A 21,802-nucleotide genomic window follows, 5' to 3' on the forward strand; every position below is an offset into this window, starting at 1 on the left:
CAGATGTCTTTCTGGTTAACCTCGCTGCCTTCTCCCCTTTGTTGCTTCCTTCCTTCCTGCATCCCGGATGTTATTTTTCAAGCTTAAAAAACTCCCAACTCAATAGACGGCTTCAATACTGCGACAGTAGCAACAAGCTTTGTACCCCAAAAGTTACACCATGCTCCCACTAAAGGGAACCATGTGAGGGTGCGAAGCAGCGCTGGTGTTCACTTGTGCTTCCCTTAGTTGTTTACATTTGTATGCTTCCGCGTATGTTTCATTTGTGGGGGGAGTTCCGTATATCTTGTGTACCGTACCCCCCTCCCGTTTATGTGTGTTACCGTGTGAGTGGCGCAAAGTGAACACCCTGTGCTGCTAAAAGAGTGCAACGGCGCGAGCGAGCGCAGCATTATATGGAAGACGGGTTCGAATTTATGCAGCGCCGTTCACCGTCCTAGCGGAGAGAGGGCAAACTTACGTACTCTTCCCAAATCGATTCGAAAACAATGGCATGCTTTGCTCGTGGCCGCAATAATAGCACGCGAAATTCGTAAACCATGCGTTACACCACATAAAATCTACACCACACCTCCGCAGTTCCGGCCCCGCTGGACCAAATATGGTGGTGGGCCAGACGGTCGCAGCACCTTTCCCGTTACATTGACATTGAGCTAATCTCGAGTGATATACGCTGTCTTTGCTTATCGTTCTGATTTACACTCGTTCCCCCTACCTAGCAAGAGGTTATAAGAATCGCCGGACAACGAAACAATAAAGGTGGCACAGTTCGCACTAGTGCGGATGATGCATCCCTCTCCTTTCCTTTCTTGACGCCTTGTACTTGCGGCACCTGGCAGGCACTTCCCGGCTGTGGACTAAACTGCACAGAACCGGATCGTAACCCGTGTGCTCGAGATACTAATGCAGTCGCCTTCGTCGTTTCACACGTGCTTCTCGGGCATACCCAACCGAGCGTGAAATCGCGAAGCTCGCACCACTCTTTGCAAGAGCTCGTCAGTGCTCACTGGTTCTCGCGAGAAACATCCCTCACAGCGCGTCACGCCTACTCGCTCCATTCACACGAAACGAGCTCCCACACTGCGCACACACAGACGCGAAGAACCTCGCTCCGATTACACGCAGCAGTTGGTGCGCGACAAAAAGCCTGCGGGTAATCCACGCGCATCTCGCACTCGGGCGTACACCTTGCGTGCAGGAAGTTTACGCGCGCATCAGGACGTCCAAGGCGGCGCAACCGTTAGACAGGCCTGTGACGTAGTGCGCGCCGCTGCGCAGGTGCGGTTCTGAACGCGCGCACGTCTATACATTCGATTACGAGGATGTACGGACGGGCTCTCTTTCACGAAGAGCCACCGGTGGCAAAGAAAAGCTCATCACTTTTGTTCTCTGCAGTATTACGACTGCAGTATACTGTAGATAAGTTTTCGAGGCCTCCGAATCGCTTCCTCTCCGCCTGGAGCATACGTGAGGGTGTTGGGATGGATGGAGGGCAGCGCAAGTTATCACGTAACAATTAATAAATGGTGGCCCGTCAAGTGAAAAAAAAAAGAGAGAAAGAAAAGAGTGAGATAGAGAGGAGAAGAAATTCGAACAGCAGGATGCAGATTTACATGGTGAGGAGACAAACGTCATTTTCTCGAGTGTAAAAAGGGACGAATTATGCTTTCTGCTAACAAGTGTAATGAATGCCGATTTAGTGATGGCTATTTCGCTCGACGAGTTTAAAATTTCAAACACACAATATTTCTGTTACGAATTGTCAAAAACAAGTGCCGGTTCGGCTTTTGTCACGAGTGTTAAACATGCGTTGTGCCGTGGATCAGAGATTCGTGAATGCAGACACATGCCAGAGGAGATCATGGGTCATACCTCGAGGATGGCTAAATAAACAGCATGTGTCTTGGCTGAAAGGCGGTCGTCGAATGAATTGGCAACGATAAAAATAAGGGTGCAAATAATGAGTATAATGACAGAAGAATTCGTGTTACGATAATTAAGAAATTTGTCCAACTCAAGGCTCTTCACAACGTTGGAGTCGGGCTGATGGATGTGATGATGATGATGAACAAACTTTATTTAATTAGCAGAAAGATCCTCCTCCCCGATGGAAAAATTTTTTTTTGTCACGGCACAACATCAGAGACTTGCTTGTTCATAGGAGTGAAAAACTGCCCCCACCCCCACCCCATTTTTTACTGCCTCATATTAATCGGATGGATTATAGAGCACATTCAACAAGCATCCTTAAATAAAAATGGTAGCCTACCACTACCCCTCAATAGGAAGGTATGCAACAGCTGCATCTTACCAGTACTTATGCCCCGCCACAGTGGTCTAGTGGCTAAGGTACTCACTCGGCTGCTGACCCGCAGGTCGCGGGTTCAAATCCCGGCTGCGGCGGCTGCATTTCCGATGGAGGCGGAAATGTCGTAGGCCCGTGTGCTCAGATTTGGGTGCACGTTAAAGAACCCCAGGTGGTCAAAATTTCCGGAGCCCTCCACTACGGCGTCTCTCGTAATCATATGGTGCTTTTGCGACGTTAAACCCTACAAATCAATCAATCAGTCAATCAATCAATTAGCAGTACTTACCTACAGAGCAGCAGCCTGGAAGCTTACAACGAGGGTTCACATTAAATTGAGGATAACGCAGCGAGCAATGGAAAGGAAAATGATTTAAGGGAGATGAATAGAGGAACGTGGGGCAGGGAACAAACGGAGTTTAAGGATATCATAGTTTAAATCCAGAAGAAATGAACATGGGCAGGGCACGTAGCGCGTAGGCAGGATAACCATCGGTCATTGAGGATAACTGACTGGATTCCAAAAGAAGGTGAATGCGTGAGGGGGAAGCATAAAATCAGGTAGGCAGGTGAGGTTAAGAAGTTTGCAGGTATAATGTGGCAGCAGAAAGCACGGGATTGAATTAATTTATTATTATTATTGTTATTATTAGGATGATAATGACGATCATGAAGATGATTAATGGACGTACGAAATCATGACACTGCCAGACATCGCGCGCATTTACTGTATTTTCAGAGTTCGCTGTGGTGGATCAGTGGTTACGGCACTCATCTACTGACCCGAAAGTAGCGGATTCATTCCCTACCAAGGTGATCGCATGTCGGTGGAGGCGAGAAGCCCGTGTACTGTGCCATGTCAGTAAATGGTGAAGAACTCCAGATGGTAGAAATTTCGGGAACCCTCCACTACAGCATGCATGCCTCATAAACATATCGTCGTTTCGGCACGTAGAACTTCAGATATTATTATATTGTTTATCGAGTGTTCAAAAGCATTATACATCTTAAGAAATATCGAGCGTGAATTGATTCAGGAATAGGGAACGGAACCAGTGCCCCCTTTTCCAGTTCACTCAAAGAAAAAGCCTTCAGCAACAAAAGATTTACTTCAGTGGGCACGTCATTCGTAGGCACTTGCAGGCCCATGCCTGCCGAAGGAAAGCTTTTAGTGCTATAGCAGATGTTTCAATGAGCGAACGTGAAAAACGTAGCACTGGTGGTACCCCTCCCCCTTCCCTCTTTGTAGTAACGTCATAGTTGGTGCTAGAAGGTTCTTAGGATGTATGTACCAAAACCAGCTCGTCTTATACGGTGTTAAACTTGGATTATGCCACGGTATGGCTTGGGAGCAATTGTGGCGTAGTGGGCAATGAACATGTCGACGCAACTGCTCAGTCTGCAAACAAAGATAGCATGGAACACCCCATCCTTTTCCCGAGAGCAGATGTAGCGATGAAAATCTGGGAGTTTGCAAGTGGAGCCGCAAGATGCTTACGAAAGACGTCAAGTTTGCAGCGCGCACGCCTACACCGACTGAATCCGTCTCGACTCCGCCATATATCTGGACTCTTTCGGCTCGAGACAACGGTACTTTGTCGACCACGACTTGGTGACACCTTCTTGAGATCTTTTGATTTCTCAATCGACATAGATGACAGTGCTGCTTGCAACCTACCGAGGACACTATTGAAGATGTTCTTTGCCACTGTTCTTGCTGCAGCCTGAGCGGACTGTCGCTCGCGGCAGTGTTGGCCAGTCTTGACGGCAGGCCTCTGTTTCAAAATAAAAAGAGAAACAATACTATACTGTCTACCCCGGACTATCGTCTCGCCGGTAATCTCTCAACTCTTCATAGAATTTTTTTTACGAATCAACACGCTGTTAGGCACACAATAACACTCCTGTTCCCCACCTTTTCTCTGTAGAAAATCTGATGTTTCCATCCCCGTTATCGTGCCTCCCTTCCCTTCAACTGCATCTCTCTTTGTGAGAAAAAAGAAACCGGATGCGATGGCGCTGGTCTCGGTCCTGCCTGTCCGTGTAGCCTGTTCTTCTAGCATTTCTCTTTCTGCCTCATTGATGAAAATACATACAACGTCGAATTCTCAACAATCGCCAACCGTGAATCGGAAGTACCGTGCATTACGCTGAGAGGGCACGTGCGTCTTGTCGTTCGCGTAAAAAAGTACTGCCGCGCAAGGATAGCATCTACAGAGAATAGTTACTACCTTACCCCGTGTTGTCCTCTCACATGGTACACAGCAGTAATAGACGTGAGTACAAGTGCGTTCTGGTGTGTGCCGTTGTGCGGGTTTATGCGCACCGCGTGTGTACAACCTAACAGAACAGTTACATCAATATACACAGTGCAGATCGAAAGGCCGTTGGCGAGTCAAGCATTTCCTGGCGTTCAAGGAAGCTTATGCCACGGACAGTTGGGGTGATACGGCGCTTTGTTGTCTGTTAGCTTTGGAAATAGTGGAAGTGGTGGTGTATTCATACAACTCGTCAACCGTAAATCTCACTCAGATATATGCTGGGATGTGCGTGTGGTTAAGCGTAGTAAATGGACAACGCACATTATTTTGACATTCCGTGTTATGGGCGCATGATCGACCGATGGTATAGAGATCCAAGGTTGCCCGTTGCCGTCATTGTCAGTCAGGTTCATGGAAATCGGCTCCTCGGTGTTACGGCGCCGGAAGCGGACGTGTAACGCACGCTTTCGCACGCGTTGATGTGCCTGGTTCGGGCTAATCTGCATAGAGTACGTTTTGGCTCCCTCGCACTGCCATCAACACTATGAGTGACAAACAAGACGAGATTGTTGTCGCTGGTGCATCGATCGGCACGGTAACGGTGAAGCTCAGCTGGAGCGCTAAAGGTAAGTCATATCTTTCTGATCAGCGCGCCATAAACTGTGATGCATGACCTGTGTCCTATAATCAACATTAAGATAGCAAAGCCATAGTTGTGGTAACGCGAATGATAGCTTTTTAAGACACAGTGAACTTGTATGAGCAACAAGGATTAAGAATAAATTATGCAATATCAGCAGCTGATCACAATCAAAATGACATTTTAAGGATGACTTAGAATATGCAGCCATTAGTGGACAGGAACATTGCGTGTTGCGGAAATATGATGGCCCTTGCTTTCATCTAAAGGGCTGCTCTGCATCACTTTCAGAGCAAGTAGAGTTTGGTTCTACTTACCACACGCAATGAGCAATGGACATTAACGACAATAAATTTCTGATATTTTCGGTACTTTCTCAGTAGATTGGCATTTCACGTTTTTGCGTTTCTTTGGGGACAGCGTTTTGCCTAAACCCGTAAGCAAAGGCTAGCTTAGTGTTGTCGATTGATCACATGTGTCTTTTCCCAGTTGTTGTGTTCTCTTCTTGCAGACACCAGAACAACATTACAAGGCAGACGCTCAGGAGGCACCACAGATTTGAGTGAAGAATCACGCAGCCGGGCAGCGTTCTGCGCCTGCCAGAGAAAAGGACACCATGGACAATGTGACTCTTCATTCGTCGGCCGAACTAGTGGCCCGATTCACGCCGTACGATTATGCTGTGTTCGTTTGCGCTCTGCTGGGCTCGGGCGCGATCGGTCTGTACCAGGCATTTGCCGGCGGTTCCGGAGGCAGTCAGTCACTGCAAGAAATGTTGACCGGTGGAAGACGACTGCCCACCGTGCCCGTCGGTACGTCGCTTATGGCGAGCTTCATCTCAGCTGCCTATCTGCTCGGCAACGCATCAGAGATTTACACGGACGGCACCATGTACTTTATGGTGTTCCTTTCGTACTTTCTGGTGATTCCGGTCACGGCACATCTGTACATGCCTGTCTACTATAATCTCAATGTGTGCACTGCCTACGAGGTGAGTGATCCCATTGCTTCGGCTATAGTGTGAACTATGGAACTTGCCACAACAAGCCTTTAAAAGAGTCGCACCGAAGATAATTAGTGCTGTCATTATTTGCAGTACCTGGAGCTGAGGTTCAATCGACCGATAAGGTTCATCGCGGTGGCGATGTTCACCGTACAAATGGTAAGTCCGTAATTTCGTCGTCGTCATCATCATCATCATCATCATCATCATCATCATCATCATCATCATCATCATCAGCCTGACTCCGTCCACTGCAGGACAAAGGCCTCTCCCATGTACCACCAGTTAACCCGGTCCTGTGCTTGCTGCTGCCAATTTATACCCGCAAACTTCCTAATCTCATCTGCCCACGTAACCTTCTGTCTCCCCCTAACCCGCTTTCCTTCTCTGGGTATCCAGTTAGTTACCCTTAACGACCAGCGGTTATCCTGTCTACGCGCTACATGCCCAGCCCATGTCCATTTCTTCTTCTTGATTTCAGCTATGATATCCTTAAACCCCGTTTGTTCCCTAATCCACTCTGCTCTCTTCTTCTCTCTTAAGGTTACACCTACCATTTTTCTTTCCGTTGCTCGCTGCGTCGTCCTCAATTTAAGCTGAACCCTCTTTGCAAGTCTCCAGGTTTCTGCTCTGAAGTACCAGAAAGATACAGCTGTTATATACCTTTCTCTTGAGGAATAGTGGAAATCTACCTGGCATAATTTCAGAGTGCTTGCCAAATGTGCTCCACCCCATTCTTATTCTTCTAGTCACTTCAATCTCGTGGTTCGGCTCCGCGGTTATTACCTGCCCTAAGTAGATATAGTCTTTTACAACTTGAAGTGCACTATTACCTATCTCGAAGCGCTGCTCTTTTCCGAGATTGTTGTACATTACTTTCGTTTTCTGCAGATTCATTTTAAGACCTACCTTTCTGCTCTCCTTGTCTACTCTCCTTGTCTAACTCCGTAATCATCAGTTGCAATTCGTCCCCTGAGTTACTCAGCAATGCAATGTCATCGGTGAAGCGCAGGTTACTAAGGTACTCTCCATTAACTCTTATCCCTAACTGTTCCCATTCAAGGCTTCTGAGAACCTCCTGTAAGCACGTGGTAAATAGCATTGGGGAGATTGTGTCCCCCTGCATTACACCCTTCTTGATTGTATTCTGTTGCTTTCTTTATGAAGCACTATGGTAGCAGTTGATCCCCTGAAGATTTCTTAGAGGATGTTTATATATACTTCATCGACGCCCTGATTCCGCAGTGTCTGCATGACGGCTGATATTTCTACTGACAACAAACGCCTTCTCGCAATATATGAAGGCTATGTATAGTGGTTGGTTATATTCTGAACATTTCTCTATTACCTGATTGATAGTATGAATGTGGTCGATTGTTGAGTAGCCTGTTCGAAATCCTGCTTGTTCCTTTGGTTGATTGAATTCTAATGTTTTCTCCACTCTGTTAGCAATTACTTTTGTAAATAGCTTGTATACTACAGAGAGCAAGCTAATCGGCCTGTAATTCTTCAAGTCCCTGTCATCTCCTTTCTTATGTATTAAGATGATGTTAGCGTTCTTCCAAGACTCTGGTACTCTTCCCGTCAGGAGACACCTCGTAAACAGGGTGGCTAGTTTTTCTAACACAATCTGTCCTCCATCTTTCAGCAGATCTGATGTTACCTGATCCTCACCAGCAGCTTTGCCTCTTTGCATGCTCTCCAAAGCTTTTCTGACTTCTATCATTACTGGTGGGGTGTCATCTGGGTTACTGCTAGTTCTTATAGTATTAAAGTCGTGGTTGTCCCGGCTACTGTACAGATCTCTGGAAAAGTCCTCCGCTATTTTAACTATTTTATCCATATTGGTAGTTATTTTGCCTTCTTTGTCCCTTAGTGCATACATCCGATTTTTGCCTATCCCAAGTTTCCTCTTCACTGCTTTGACGCTTCCTCCGTTTTTCAAAGCGTGTTCAATTCTGTCCATGTTATACCTTCTTACGTCAGATACCTTACGCCTATTAATCAACTTCGAAAGTTCTGCCAGTTCTATTTTGTCTGTTTCACTTGAGACTTTCATGATTTGACGCTTTCTAATGAAATTCTTCGTTTCCTGGGAAAGCTTGCCAGTATCCTGTCTAACTACCCTGCCTCCAACTTCCACTGCACACTTCGTAACGATACTCGTCAGATTATCATTCATTGTAATTGCGCTAAGGTTGGTTTCCTCACTAAGAGCCAAGTACCTGTTCTGAAGCGAAACTCTGAATTCCTGTACTTTCTCTCTAAGTGCTAGCTCATTAATCGGCTTTATGCGTATCAGTTTCTGCCGTTCCTTCGTCAAGTCTAGGCGAATTCGAGACCATACCATTCTATGGTCACTGCATCGTACCTTGCCAACCACTTCCACATCCTGCACGATGCCTGGGTGTGCACTCATTATAAAGTCTATTTCGTCCTTATTTTCGCCATTAGGGCTCCTCCATGTCCGTAATTTATCAAAACTTAAAACCTTACTAAAATGCAGTAACTTTTCACGTCACGCTCAGATACTTCTAGATTCGGCAAACCTATTAATAGCACGTTAAAGCGGCGCTAAAATGAAATAACGTAGTCTTTTAAACAAATATTATTCTTTATAACTGTATACGGCCGTTTATTTCGCTATCATACGTTTACTAATAAAACATGAAAAGATGCTCACAATTTTCAGATTTCACACCAAAATTATGAATGCCACCGTGGTGTCACAGATTTCAAAGGGTTCTTTTAAGTTTCAGCCACACTGGGTCTCGAAAACTTGCCGAACTTTTGTACGTTCTATCTCTGCTCCCTAAGAGAATAATGCACTTCATGTTAAGCGATTAAGATGTATGTAAGGCCCCTATAGTAGACGTGGTCATGAACGTTCGCAGGGCTTCAGGGGGACCGACGGGTCGCCACAACGACCACCTCCCTACACTCTTAATCAGGTCCCGCTCAAAATGCTGGACATAACCAGGAAACCAGAAATATTTTGCCTGTATTGCTGGATATAGCCGGAATTTCAGCAGGGCCTGATTGATAATGAAGTGTGTCAATGTATAGGGCTTACTTCTACCCCCTCCTATTATGCAACCACGCAGGGGGTGGGCGGCCCACTCTCCATGCCCACGCCTATAGACGCAATAAAAATATATGACGTCACAACAACTTCTTGTGGGAACTTCAAGGTGGCGTCGGCATCCGGACTTTATTTTCCGCATTTTCAGCATGCCGCATAAGACACCTTCTCAAAGCGAAGTCATTTATTATTTTTACGCAATGAAACGTTGTTACAGGAAAATATACAGACGAGGGTTCTATAGTCGATGACTGCATCGGGACCCTCGGTTAATAATAGATAGCAAGAAGTAAAAAAAGTGGCAAAAACTGTGAGCAAATTAACGAAAAAGGTATTAAAAACAATTCATACACAAAGCTAAATACATAGACCGAACACAGTGACAAAGTACAATAACTGAGGAAAAAAAACTAACAAAACTAATCTAGAGGGGTGCTTTTGGTATTTTTAAACGATAATTTAGAAATACGTGAAAAAAAATCGTTTTTCATGTTCCTTTAGGTAAGCGTGATTCCCCACAACGGCATGCTTCATATTTGTGCCATCGTTTTGGAACGCGAAACCCCGGCAATTATTCCGATATTCACCATGTCATGGCGCGGCACCGAGATTGTGCGTAATACGCGAAAAGTTTGACGTGTAGAGCTCACGTCCCGAAATATCCTCTCTGTTTTGCTCCCTGATCCAGGCTCTCTACTTGAGTGTGTCTCTCTACGCACCAGCCCTAGCGCTATCGAAAGGTAAGTCAAGAAGTTTTTATCGTTTTAACAAACCCGACGAAAACACTTTTGTTAGGCTTGCACCTTGTCTTCGAAATACTTCGCTGTGTGAACATTGGGATTATTTTGTACGAAAAGCACAAGGAGCAATATAAAGGTAGCCTGTCATTGAGTGCATGATGCTGTTAAATATAGATTACAAGAAGTGGCTCTTTTTTCAGCTGTATTTTTGTTTGAAACCTAAAATTTGATGAACCGTTAACGTCACCTTAAGTCACCAAAATCTTACTTATAAGGATGTTAAATCATCGTGTGAGTAGCCGGAATAGATAGAAAAAATATGTTTTTTTTCGAAAGCTTTTAGTAGCAGATCAATCACTGAAACTACTTTCTCTCTTCTCTCGCAGTGATGGGAATGCCGTTATGGGCAGCTGTGGCTCTCCTCGGAATTGTTTGCACAGTTTATACAAGCATTGTAAGTACAATTATTTTTTTCACTGCAATGTTGCTGTCGATTTTATCGACATGAATTCCCCCTCCCCTCCCCATTTGGATCCGCCCGTGTATTTGTGTAAAAACGAGCATTTCCGGCGAGCATTTCTGTGAGAGTGTAGATAGGTTTCTAATACATTGATGGATGCTTCAAATTTCCTGTTTGCTATAGTGCATCCTCGTGAATTGCCAACAGCTCTGTGGCTACTAGCTAGGGTCTTGTTTCCTCATTGCCAGGTTCCTGTATGACAACGCATAATAAAGTATGAAAATATTTCGCCTGCCCCGCCGCGGTGGTCTAGTGGCTAAGGTACTCGGCTGCTGACCCGCAGGTCGCGGGTTCGATTCCCGGCTGCGGCGGCTGCATTTCCGATGGAGGCGGAAATGTTGTAGGCCCGTGTGCTCAGATTTGGGCGCACGTTAAAGAACCCCAGGTGGTCGAAATTTCCGGAGCCCTCCACTACGGCGTCTCTCATAATCATATGGTGGTTTTGGGACGTTAAACCCCACAAATCAATCAATCAATATTTCGCCACAGATGGCCTCTTTTTTTAGTATGCTTCCTGTTGTACTCAGTAATATAGAAATAGAAAGCTACAGCTTTGAAATGGTAAGATAACGTTTCCCGGTTCGCTATCATGTACGAACGTCTTGATAACACTATTTCATGGTCACAATAGTGGCTTCCGTTTGTCAGACTACTGTCACATGATTACATTTGATCGCGCTCAGGTTGAGCTTACCCGATTTTTTTGGTTGCGATTGTCGATGGTCGTGGCTCAAGAATCTGTATTGAGTTCAGCTCAGCCTTAACACAGTAGGAGCCGTCACTGGGTTGATGACATTTGTCCAACTTGCCTAACCTGCTGTAAAATAAGCCCTTTCGGGGAAAAAAGTTTCTTTCTTTGCCTTGTGTGGGTCATTATGAGCAAATTACTATCATCAGCATTCTTCCGAAGTGTATGATGCCCTCAATACAAATCCATATTTTCAATATATGCCTAAATTTGGATGACATGTTTGAAGTGTACCTAAAGCTGCAGAAGTTAGTAGTTTTATTTCTTTCACGAGCAAGAAGGCTCAAGGGCTTCGGTCGTATGCAGGGCGGAATCAAGGCCGTGGTTTACACGGATACCTTCCAGTGCGTCGTCATGTTCATCGCCTTCATTGTGGTGGTCAGTATGGGCTTCAAGGAAGTTGGAGGATTCGAGAACGCCTGGAATATCGCCAAACAGGGAGGACGCATCGTGTTCAACAGGTGACATTTACCGCAACTTTTAACCTTGTAAAGAACATCTTTATCCCAAGAAAAATCACTCAATACTGCTCAGTACCAATTTAGAAAAAAAAAAAAGGGGGGGGGGGAACTAGCAAGAAGAAGTCACTTTGGGAAGATTTTTCAGAATTTACGCTGGTCGTGCACCAGCCAAGTTCAAAAAGAACTGGAAAGTAACTCCTTCTGTGCGCTTTTTCGATTCCATTGGCGCAGCTATAGCGCTTAGACGGTATTCTTCGGTGGACCGAAAACAATGGCGGGAGTTTGTTGTCATGATAATATAGGGAGTCCGATGAAACTAAGCGCAGCAGATGCATCAAGATAATGGAACATGTAATGTCGGCAAGAGAGTGACTGAGTGTCGTCGGTGGAAAAGCCGGTAATATCACCGGAATCTGAATCGAGAAGACGTGAGGTTGGTTTGATTTCAGGCTGGACCAGTAGTGCACGCAGAATCGTAATACTTCACTTGGTTGTATTAGCGAGAGAGAGAAAGAGAGAGAAAAGAAATGCTTGCAGGTTAACCAGGTTGTGCTCTATTTTCTACCCTACACTGGGAGAGGAGGAAGCGAAAGAATATGTAGAGTGAGAAGAAGTGGTGCAGCGTTGCACCTGTGACAAAAAAGAGAGTACGTTCACCGCGCATTGAAAACACCTGCAGGGCTATGGTGACATCGCTTGCATATAATACGATCCAGGTAACAACCAGCATAAAGCGGTTCGCAGGCTCTGTATTAATTAAGATAATAACTTAGTTAAGATAAGCGTACATACTACGATAACGTCGTAACCACACAGTGAGAATGGTAAGGCACTATGACTTTAGATAATATTGTCTGAAGGAATACAAATGACTACACAAAAAGGTATCACAAGGGGAATCTGTATGTGGTAGATGTTGTCCCTGAAAGGGTAAAATAATCAAGAGAACATCTTGCCGTTTCTTTCCAGTGCGAGCTACAAGCTGAACGTCCGCCATACCATCTGGGGTCTCGTAATTGGCTCTTGGTTCGCCAACTCTGCCAGCTACACGACGAACCAGATGATGGTGCTACGCTACCTCACCGTTAAAACTCTCACCAGGGCAAAAATGTGCGTGTTCATTCTGAATGTCTCGCTAGGCCTGAAACTATTGCATACAAACAGAAGCAAGTTATTCAACATCATCATCACTGCAGGGCAGAGACCTCTCCCATGTTCCACCAGTCAACCCAGTCCTGTGCTTTCTGCTATCACGTTATACCTGCAAACTTCTTAATCTCATCTCACCTAATTATCTAACTCGCTCTCGTGCGCTTGCCTACTCTTGAAACCTAGTCATTTACTCTTAATAACAAGCGATTCCTGCCTACGCACAACATGCGCGGTTCATTCCAATTTCTTCTTGATTTCAACTATGATATACTTAACCCCCCTTTATTTCTTGATATACTCTGCTCTCTTTCTGTATCTTGAAGTAACACCTCCCATATTCATTTCCATCACTCGCTGCGTCGTCCTAAACTTAAGTTGAACCCTCTTTGTAAGCCTCCAGGTTTTTGCTTCGTAAGTAAGTACCGGCGGGATTCAGCTGTTATATATACTTTCCTCTTGAGGGATAGTGGTAGATTACCATTCATGATTGCAGAATGATCGCCGAGTGCGCTCCACCTCATCCTTATGCTTCTATAGTATCTTTCACTCTCATTGTTTGGTTCCATGGTTACGACCTGTCTTATGTAGGCATATTCCTTTACAACTTCCGTTTTCTCGCCACCTATCGTAAAGCGCTGTCCTCTGCCGAGACGGTTGCACATTACTTTAGTTTTATGCGTATTATTTTTAGACCTATATACTGTTCTGCTTTTCGAGTCCAGTTCAGTAATAATGATCGGTAATTCTTACCTTGAGTTACTTATCGATGCAATGTCATCAGAAAATCACAGGTTACTGGGATATTCACCATTAACTCTAATCTTCAACTCTTCCAAATCTAGGACCTTGAAGAACTCCTGTGTACATGCAGTGAACAGCATGGGAGAGACTGTGTTTTCCTGTCTTTCTTTATTGAAATTCTGTCGCTTTCTTTATGGAACTATGAAGGCCGTAGATCCACTGTGATTTCTTTCAGTATGTTTTTGTAGGGTTCGTCGATGTCCAGATTTCGTAGTTCCTGCATCACTGCTGATATCTCGACTGAGTCAAACGCCTTCTCATAATCTATAAAGGCTATGTACAGGGGTCGGTTGTATTCCGTGCATTACTCTATCTCTTTATTGATAGTATGAATACGGACTGTTGTTGTCTCGCCTGTACGAAATCTCTGTCTCGCAATCAGTGACGGATTCTCATTTACGACAATTCGAACAGCACGCAACACTTCGATGCACTTGTGTGCCTCAACGTTTACGGCAAAAAGTCCCATCAACAACGCTTTGACTGCAGCAGTGCCAAGAGAACATCTATTTTTATGTACAGATGGAGATAATATAACATTTGAGAAGACTGAAGTGATTTCTGTTCACCTTTATACACAAACATTATTACCTGGTTTCTTATAATAATTATACAAAGTGGCAATTATTGGTAGAGCCGTGAGTTATTTATTTAGGTGCGTATATTTGGCGGCAGTATGGCACTCTGTTCTGACGTTCCTTTGAACAAGGATTTGCCTTACGCAGAGTGGTCTGGCTGAACCTGCCGTACTTGTGTCTAATCCTGCTGCTGAGCTGCCTCAGTGGTCTGATGATATACGCTCGCTACGCCACCTGTGACCCTTTGCTCACGAAAAGGATCGACACGACCGATCAGGTAGGTAGGAGTGACTCCTCTCTAAGGAGGTATTCTGTACAGAGCACGCAGACTGTCAGCGAATACTGGCGAATTGGAATACGTTAACTTGAGAGATTTAAGTTCGATAAGCTGAACAATAAATTATGCCTAAAAACATCCGGCAGAAGAGCTTTCTTCTACGATTGCTCGAGCTTTGCGACTGAAACCTTGCATGCTGTAGCATCTTTTTCAACTGCGTCCCCCTAAATAATTAGTTGTTTCTTATAGACTCCAAGTCCGAATACTTGCAAATACTTGTGTAACCTCCCTACATGTAAGACCGCAAAATTTTCCTCCTCAAGTAACGACACGTTACTCGAGGAGTAACATGGTAAAGGTTTCTTCGAGTCTTGATTTTATGAGCAGCATGGATAAATTAGAATTCATTGTTCTCAAGAAGACGGTAATCACGCTCAGATCTTAAATTATATAAACGCACGTCGTTCTTTTTCTTTTTTTTCTTGCAGATTATGCATTTTTTGTAAGTATCCGAGTCGCAACGCCGCACGAAGGCGCTTTGTTGACGTATAGAATATGGCGTGAACGATAGATCCAGTCAGAATGCTGGCGCTAAGGCGCGGCAGAATCGTGGCACTATAATTGCATGAATATTTCGAGGATACGGCTCTATGCTGTGCGCCAAGTTTAAGCAAGGCAAGCTGAGCAGAGATACAGCTTAGACAGCAAGCATTTGTAGTGGGAAACTTCCTAAGACAATGATTTAACTTATAAGGGACGTACGTTTGCGGAACAAGCTATACGCATCTGTCGAAACTTACGTGTGGGCGTTTTAGCAGCGTACATTTTCGTAGCAGCGTAGTTTTAGCAGTGGTACATTTTTGTCATAATCTGCGAGGATGGCATGAGCTGTTATGTTTCAGGTGATTGTGAAACTCAAGTGATATACGATTTATTTTTCACTATTGACAAAAATAAAAGAAAGGAAAGAAAAGTACACACACGTTTGACAAACAAGTTTCGGTGTTGCGCTAGAACCCTCTCTCTCTCTCTCTCTCTCTCTCTCTCGCTTCGTGCAAAGTGTGAATAGGGTGTAATTTTCAATGCATGCTTATAAAACCGATTTTTCAAGCAGTTGCTGATTATTTTCTAGCTCTCCTGTTGCGTAGTATTATGACTTATAAATGCTTGATTAATTTATTGATATCATTATCGAGGGAGACAAGTTATTTGCCATCCTAACCATTGACTGTTATGCACCCGGAGAACCGCTGTGCACGGGCCTCAAAATCTCGTCTTGTTCACAGCTTCTGCCGTACTTTGTGATGGATGTGCTCGCCGATACTACCGGAGTGGCAGGCGTATTCGTGACGGGAATCTTCATGGCATCACTCAGGTATCGGAATCGTGTGCTTCGGCGACGCTTCAGCGCATGCTGTTTGTCCTAATTTATTTTTTGTTTTATTTTAAAGTATCTTACATGGCCACGTAAGCATTGAAGAATGTGGCTTGACGGCAATTGTATTGAACAAATTGTAGCGAATTTACATGAAATGGGCACAAAATTTATTTTGTAAAGACACAACATGTTAAACAATTCATACTCGTAATAATAATTGTTGGGGTTTACCATCCCAAAACCACGATATGATTATGAGAGATGCCTTAGTGGAAGGCTCTCGAAATATCGACCAACTGTGGTTCTTTAATGTGAACTTAAATCCAAATACATGGGCCTTGAGCATTTTCGTCTCCATCGAAAGAGCAGTCGCCGTGGCCGGTATTCGATACCACAACCTACGGGTAAGCAGCTAAATGCGTTATTAAAAAATATTGCAATAAACATGCTAATATTATGAATTATGCAAGAACAATGATAAAAAGAACATGCAAAAAGTGAAACACCAATTACAATTTTCATATAGTGCGTGATAATAATGGATAAATACAATATTTATCATGACTAACAGACAGTAATGCCAGGGAAATATATGGCATGTTATTAAAGAGCCCCTAAACCACATCCGATATATATTTTTTTCAAACTTTTCAAGTGATAACGCGCATCGTGTGCAGAATGCCGTCACGATCAACGATTCTAAACGTGGCAGCGCTACGAGCTGCCGACGCGCCACAAATTCAAAGAAACAATCCCTCCTTATTTCCGGGCCTTTCGGGCCTCCGCGTGACGTGCTGTACAAATATCTCTGACGCACCGTTCAAATATCCGCGCCGGACACAAATATGCTGCGATTGGTCGAGCTATGGAGTCTACGACTTTCGTTTAGTCTGCAAGCAGCTGTCTGTGCTGCTTGTTGTTGTTTGTCGTGTTGCCGGCGCGCGTGCGTACGAGTCCATCGTGTTGGCGACCCATTAAAGGCGAGCGCGGAACGCAGGGTACGTACCCCGCGTTGCAAGTTCTTATTAATATTGCTTCTGACAAAAAAAAAAGAAAACGAGCCCTTACGCTTACTTTCTTTCATAGATAAATAAAACTAACACAATAGATACCATGAGATAATGAAAACAAATAGAGAGGGAAGGGGTGAGGATTACATAACATTAAAGCCATCGCTCATGTAACTGCGCAAGTTGAGTGACCCCTGGAAACAGCACATATGATAACTTAGGCATAAAATGGTCTCTGTCGATATTACAGCGAGTTTCCGCGACTATATATAGTATCAGGTAAGCTGTTCCATTGGCGTATGGCACGCGGAAGCGCCAAACAGTTGAATCCGTCAGTGTTCTCGTAAATTCGCGGGAAGCTTAGACTACATATTGTGTTTTCTGCGAGACGTGTGTGGTGATGTGCGTTTGCAACGACGCAGCTCCGTATCTTCTGGAATCAATGCACTGGCCACTGTTTTCTACGTGGATGTTATTGCCATTCTCCGGCCAGGCATCAAAGAATCCATAGGCTCCTATATTATGGTAGGCCTGGGTGAGTTCACGTGCAGCATTTTCTGTCATACTGGCCTCTGGGGGCTCCAATCTGTCTTTTTCTTTTTGCTACCCTCTGAAAAATGTTAAGAACAATGAGAGAAGAGATCGAATTCCGTCTCTGAAATTTTAGAAACACACTGTTGACGTTGACTGAATGTGCAGAGCAGAACATAGTAAACGAGCAAATGGGCAAATAAAGGAGCATCTTCTCTCAAGTGATTTATTGTTTAAAAGTAAAATACCATTGTAGGTCAGCGCCAGTGTGTGTCAAGCCTCTTCTCTTTGTAAACTCCCCATTTACCCTGTGTCATGTCACATTTGCAAGCCCAGGCTATTACCTTCGTAGAAAAATAAAGCAAAAAACAAATGAACAAAGTATCATTATTAATGAGTGGTTTTTGAAAAGCTGAGATAACGATAGAAACTTTACTCATAAACGTGAATGAGGAGAGCTGTTACGAAGGTGGGTAATTACGTAATGTGGAAAATAAACTAATTCCGGGCGTTCTATTAACTAAAAAAAAAACCCTGAAGCTGTGTGTCCTGGATTTTGTTGCTGTGTTACGTAATTTGTACTAGCCTGTTTCAACTCATAGCAAAAGCAAGATGTTATTGGTTTCGGTTATTCAACAAATGTTCGACGTAGCCTTAAACTTTCCAAGTTCATTCCAAGCACCACGTGATGCAGTAGCATGTTGTTTAAGAGACCTCACCATTTGTACGACATTATGTGTTGCAGGTGTGTTCTTCGGGATACTGTCAATAGCACTGGTCGCAGTGGCCGAGCAGTTGGGAGACGTTCTAGCGGTACTGTGCTCTTATTTCCTCTCGTGCATATCATAGTGTACTACTACTGATTAAAATGGTAGTAACGCAAATGTGAGAAAGTTATTCGTGCATTTAGACAAAGTTATTCGTGCGCCCATTCAAAAACGCATACGAACATGAAGTACCATAGAACACAGCAGATTGTTTGCCGAGCCAATCAGTAACAGAAAATATTCCACAACGTGACTTATACAGTAACGCCGTATTTTGTTTCAATTCTGAACGAGGTTCTTATAAAGCATGCTTTAAAGGGACTGCGCAGCACGTTTTGTTCCAGTAGGAAACACCAGTCTATCACTGCGTGCGAAGCAGTGTTAGCGCCCGCTCCTTCGCATTTACACATGGTTCCCTTTAGCGGGAGATGGCGTAATTTTTGTGTTCCCTTCTTTCAATCTCTCTTTTCATTCTTCAATCTCCTTCTCCCAATGTAGGGTAGCAAACCGGACCCTCCTGGTTGACCTTCCTGACTTACCTTCATCTTCCTTCTCCTGAACGTTAGAAATCATACTTCAGCGTCCCGAAAAAGATGCGTACGAGTGCGCGCCTGCAAAATTTGTGAGGGCTAGCATGGCTAACTTGCTTGGGTATAGCCGAAGCGTCTATTGTTCTCACTCTCCGTTGAATATTGGCCTTGAACAGGCGAAGTCTGCGTTGCTAAACTTGTACTCATGCATGGATCTTAAGATGTCGCGTGGAACGACGTAAATTCAGAGGAAATAGCTGATTTCGCAATATATTCGAGCACTCTCGTCACGTAAATACGTACGGCTGACCCACGTTTATCCGTATGCAAGGAGGAGGACTGGTGGATAGGAAGGACGAGATTTCTCAGACCAGCTGGCTACCCTGGGCTGAGGAAGGGGAGTAAAAGGTGACAGAAAAGATATCTTAAAAATTTAAAAAGGACAACAGAACATTCGACGACACTTCTTACAGTCTGTCTTTGCGACAAACAACTCTCTCAATGCCTCGCGTGCCGAGGTTTGTCTCGGCCAGTGCGACCCTTTCTTCCGACAATCTGTGATTGTGAAGTCTATCTAGAACTTTCGAAGGCTCTTGTCTTGGCGCACTGAAGCGAGGACACTCGCAGAGAAGATAGGCAATTGTCTCCGCGCAGCCACATTTGTCGCATGTCGGTATGCTGGCCATTCCGATTGATTTGAAACGAATAAGCATTCGTAAAGGTTATCCCAACCCACAGATGGCACAAGAGCATTTTTCCAGCTTCGGATATTCCCGTCGAAAGACGGAGCTGTAGGTGTGGGTCCAAGTTATGAATACGCTAGTAGGTAAATAACGTCGAATTCGACTGAGCAAGTGTCAGTTCTCGTGAAAGTGACCGAAGCCTTGTAGCGGTGTGCGTTCTTTATAATGGTATAGCTGCACAAGGAACAGCGCCATGAGCTGGTCGGGCTGCTTCATATTGTTGGGAATCACGTGTTTCTCAGCTCGCGGCTGCTTCTGAGCAGAGCTAATAGACTGAGCGGACAAGGCGATGGTGAGTTAACATAAACAGAGGCGTTACATATTCGGCACTGGGGCTGACAGCTTAAGGAGCCCGACGATGAGCCGGGATTTATTCGGACGCTCTGACGCTTTTGTCTGCTGCTTGTCGTCGCGCCGCTCGGTTCATTTATAGGCCCTGGGGTTTCCTAAAGTCAGCAGCCTCCAATCAGAAACCACCGAATTCCCTCCTTGCGTCAGCAGCCTCCAATCAGGAACCACCCCGCTGGATCGCACCCATGGGCTAGTGGTATTGCCACGTGTTGCGTAAGACGCGCCGGGCTAGATGACGTCGACCGCATCATCATGCAGTCGACGTCATCAGCTGGAATCGGACCCGGGGAGGGAGGGAGCTTGCACCGTTGACAGCGATGGTGTCAGCCGGGCACGCTCGCTGGTTTTGACGCTGGTTGCCTTTGCAGAAGCAATGAAGTTCTGTTTGGACTCCAAGGCATAACGATATGCGCGGCCGTTTCCGTCAATGCCTCCATGGCCTGGTATCCACTGATGCACTGTGTCATGCTACGCAAAATTGCTTCTGTGAGTCAACGCTGCAACGTCGAACTATCTTTTTGTAGGCACAGTCAGCAATCAACAGCGGACTCGGAGGGCCACTTCTCGGTCTCTTCTCCATGGGAGTGTTCATACCACATGTCTCATCAAAGGTACGTCTATTGTCACTGCTACTTGTGGTTTAAAGTCACGTGTACTTATTGTGAGCATGCCGAGTGGGTCGTATGAACCTCCGAGGGTATCATGCAGTCCTGCGATGTTTTACTTACGATAGCAAGGCGTACAGTCGTGAGCAAAAATTTTGAGACCAACTGGTTCCACAAATGTAAATATATTTCATGCAGCCAGAATATGTTGGTTGAAAGCCATAACTGCTGGGTTTTCACGCACCATAGCCATGATGCGATCATTAGGTACGCCGTAAGAGAGGGCTCCGGAAATTTAGACAATCTGGTTTTTGTTTGTTTTTATCTTCTTTTTTATCGTGCTCGCAAATTTTAATAGGCAGGCCTATAGCTTTTCACGTCTGTCAAAATGTGGCAGTCGAGACAAGGGAGCGTGAAGTCGAATGGTGCAGCTTCAGCGCACACGTTTTGCCAATGTAGTGCATTGAAGCAAGTGCAGCCTTGAAAAAGACAAGTCCGCTTGCCGAAACGTTGGCTCTGTCGACACCCCGGGTAGGCGAACATGAGGTGTCAATTGCATCGTCTCTTCAAGCTTCCATCATCTCAGGATCGTAGCCAGGCATTGTTTTTTAGGGGAGGGGCACACTTGTTGATGGCTTTAAAAAACACGTATTTGCATTGTTTCTCCTTGGTAGAACTACCCCCCCCCCCTAATATGATTTTTAGGGGTGTGACACACACACACACACACACACACACACACACACACACACACACACACACACACACACACACACACACAAACCAAGGCCATAGGCCTGCATCGTCCCCTTAACTTCTACCACTCTGGGGCAATGCTAGGAGAAATTTTCATTTTTTTTGCGGATTCCACGGTTTCTTGAACTATCGCTCGCGGCTCTATATGTTGCACTGTCTCGTGTAATCTTGCCTAAAGCTGCTTATTTGTTATATGTCTAATCACTCAAGAAACCGACAATAATGCGTAGAGGTGGAAATGGGAAAGATGTATCCAAATCTTGAAGGTGGGAACTAAAATTGTCACTGTCCCAAAAAGAAAAGATATTGTTCAATCTTGATGGTGAATTTATAGGGATAAAAACAAATAGTCAGAGAGACCGAGAGAGAAAGTGAATAAACTGAGAAAAAGGCAGGAAGGTCAACCAAAATTGTAGCATCTGATTTGCTACTAATAGTCAGACTTTCGCAAGAACGAACAAGGCGAACTCAAGTAAACATTCGCTTATTTACTATAAGTAAAAGCACGAGAATCAGAGGGTGGCTGAACTTCCCAGTGGAATGCGCAATGCGAGCGCTATTTC

The 21,802-nt window shown here is 44.8% G+C and overlaps 1 protein-coding gene across 1 annotated transcript in view; it reads left to right on the forward strand.

The window, feature by feature from the left end:
• The first annotated feature begins 5,065 nt into the window (after window positions 1-5,065).
• Window positions 5,066-21,802, forward strand: part of LOC142769242 (sodium-coupled monocarboxylate transporter 1-like) — a 29,404-nt gene continuing 12,667 nt past the window's right edge. Inside the window, exons 1-12 of the mRNA XM_075872321.1 lie at window positions 5,066-5,192; window positions 5,718-6,197; window positions 6,303-6,368; window positions 9,980-10,031; window positions 10,418-10,485; window positions 11,606-11,760; window positions 12,730-12,870; window positions 14,439-14,568; window positions 15,855-15,943; window positions 17,379-17,491; window positions 18,233-18,300; window positions 20,403-20,489. Coding sequence (XP_075728436.1) covers window positions 5,823-6,197; window positions 6,303-6,368; window positions 9,980-10,031; window positions 10,418-10,485; window positions 11,606-11,760; window positions 12,730-12,870; window positions 14,439-14,568; window positions 15,855-15,943; window positions 17,379-17,491; window positions 18,233-18,300; window positions 20,403-20,489 — 1,344 coding nt within the window. The 5' untranslated portion in view covers window positions 5,066-5,192; window positions 5,718-5,822. The remainder of the gene's footprint in view (window positions 5,193-5,717; window positions 6,198-6,302; window positions 6,369-9,979; window positions 10,032-10,417; window positions 10,486-11,605; window positions 11,761-12,729; window positions 12,871-14,438; window positions 14,569-15,854; window positions 15,944-17,378; window positions 17,492-18,232; window positions 18,301-20,402; window positions 20,490-21,802) is intronic.

This window comes from Rhipicephalus microplus, chromosome 1 (genome assembly GCF_043290135.1).
Source record: "Rhipicephalus microplus isolate Deutch F79 chromosome 1, USDA_Rmic, whole genome shotgun sequence".
Taxonomy (NCBI): Eukaryota; Metazoa; Arthropoda; class Arachnida; order Ixodida; family Ixodidae; genus Rhipicephalus; species Rhipicephalus microplus.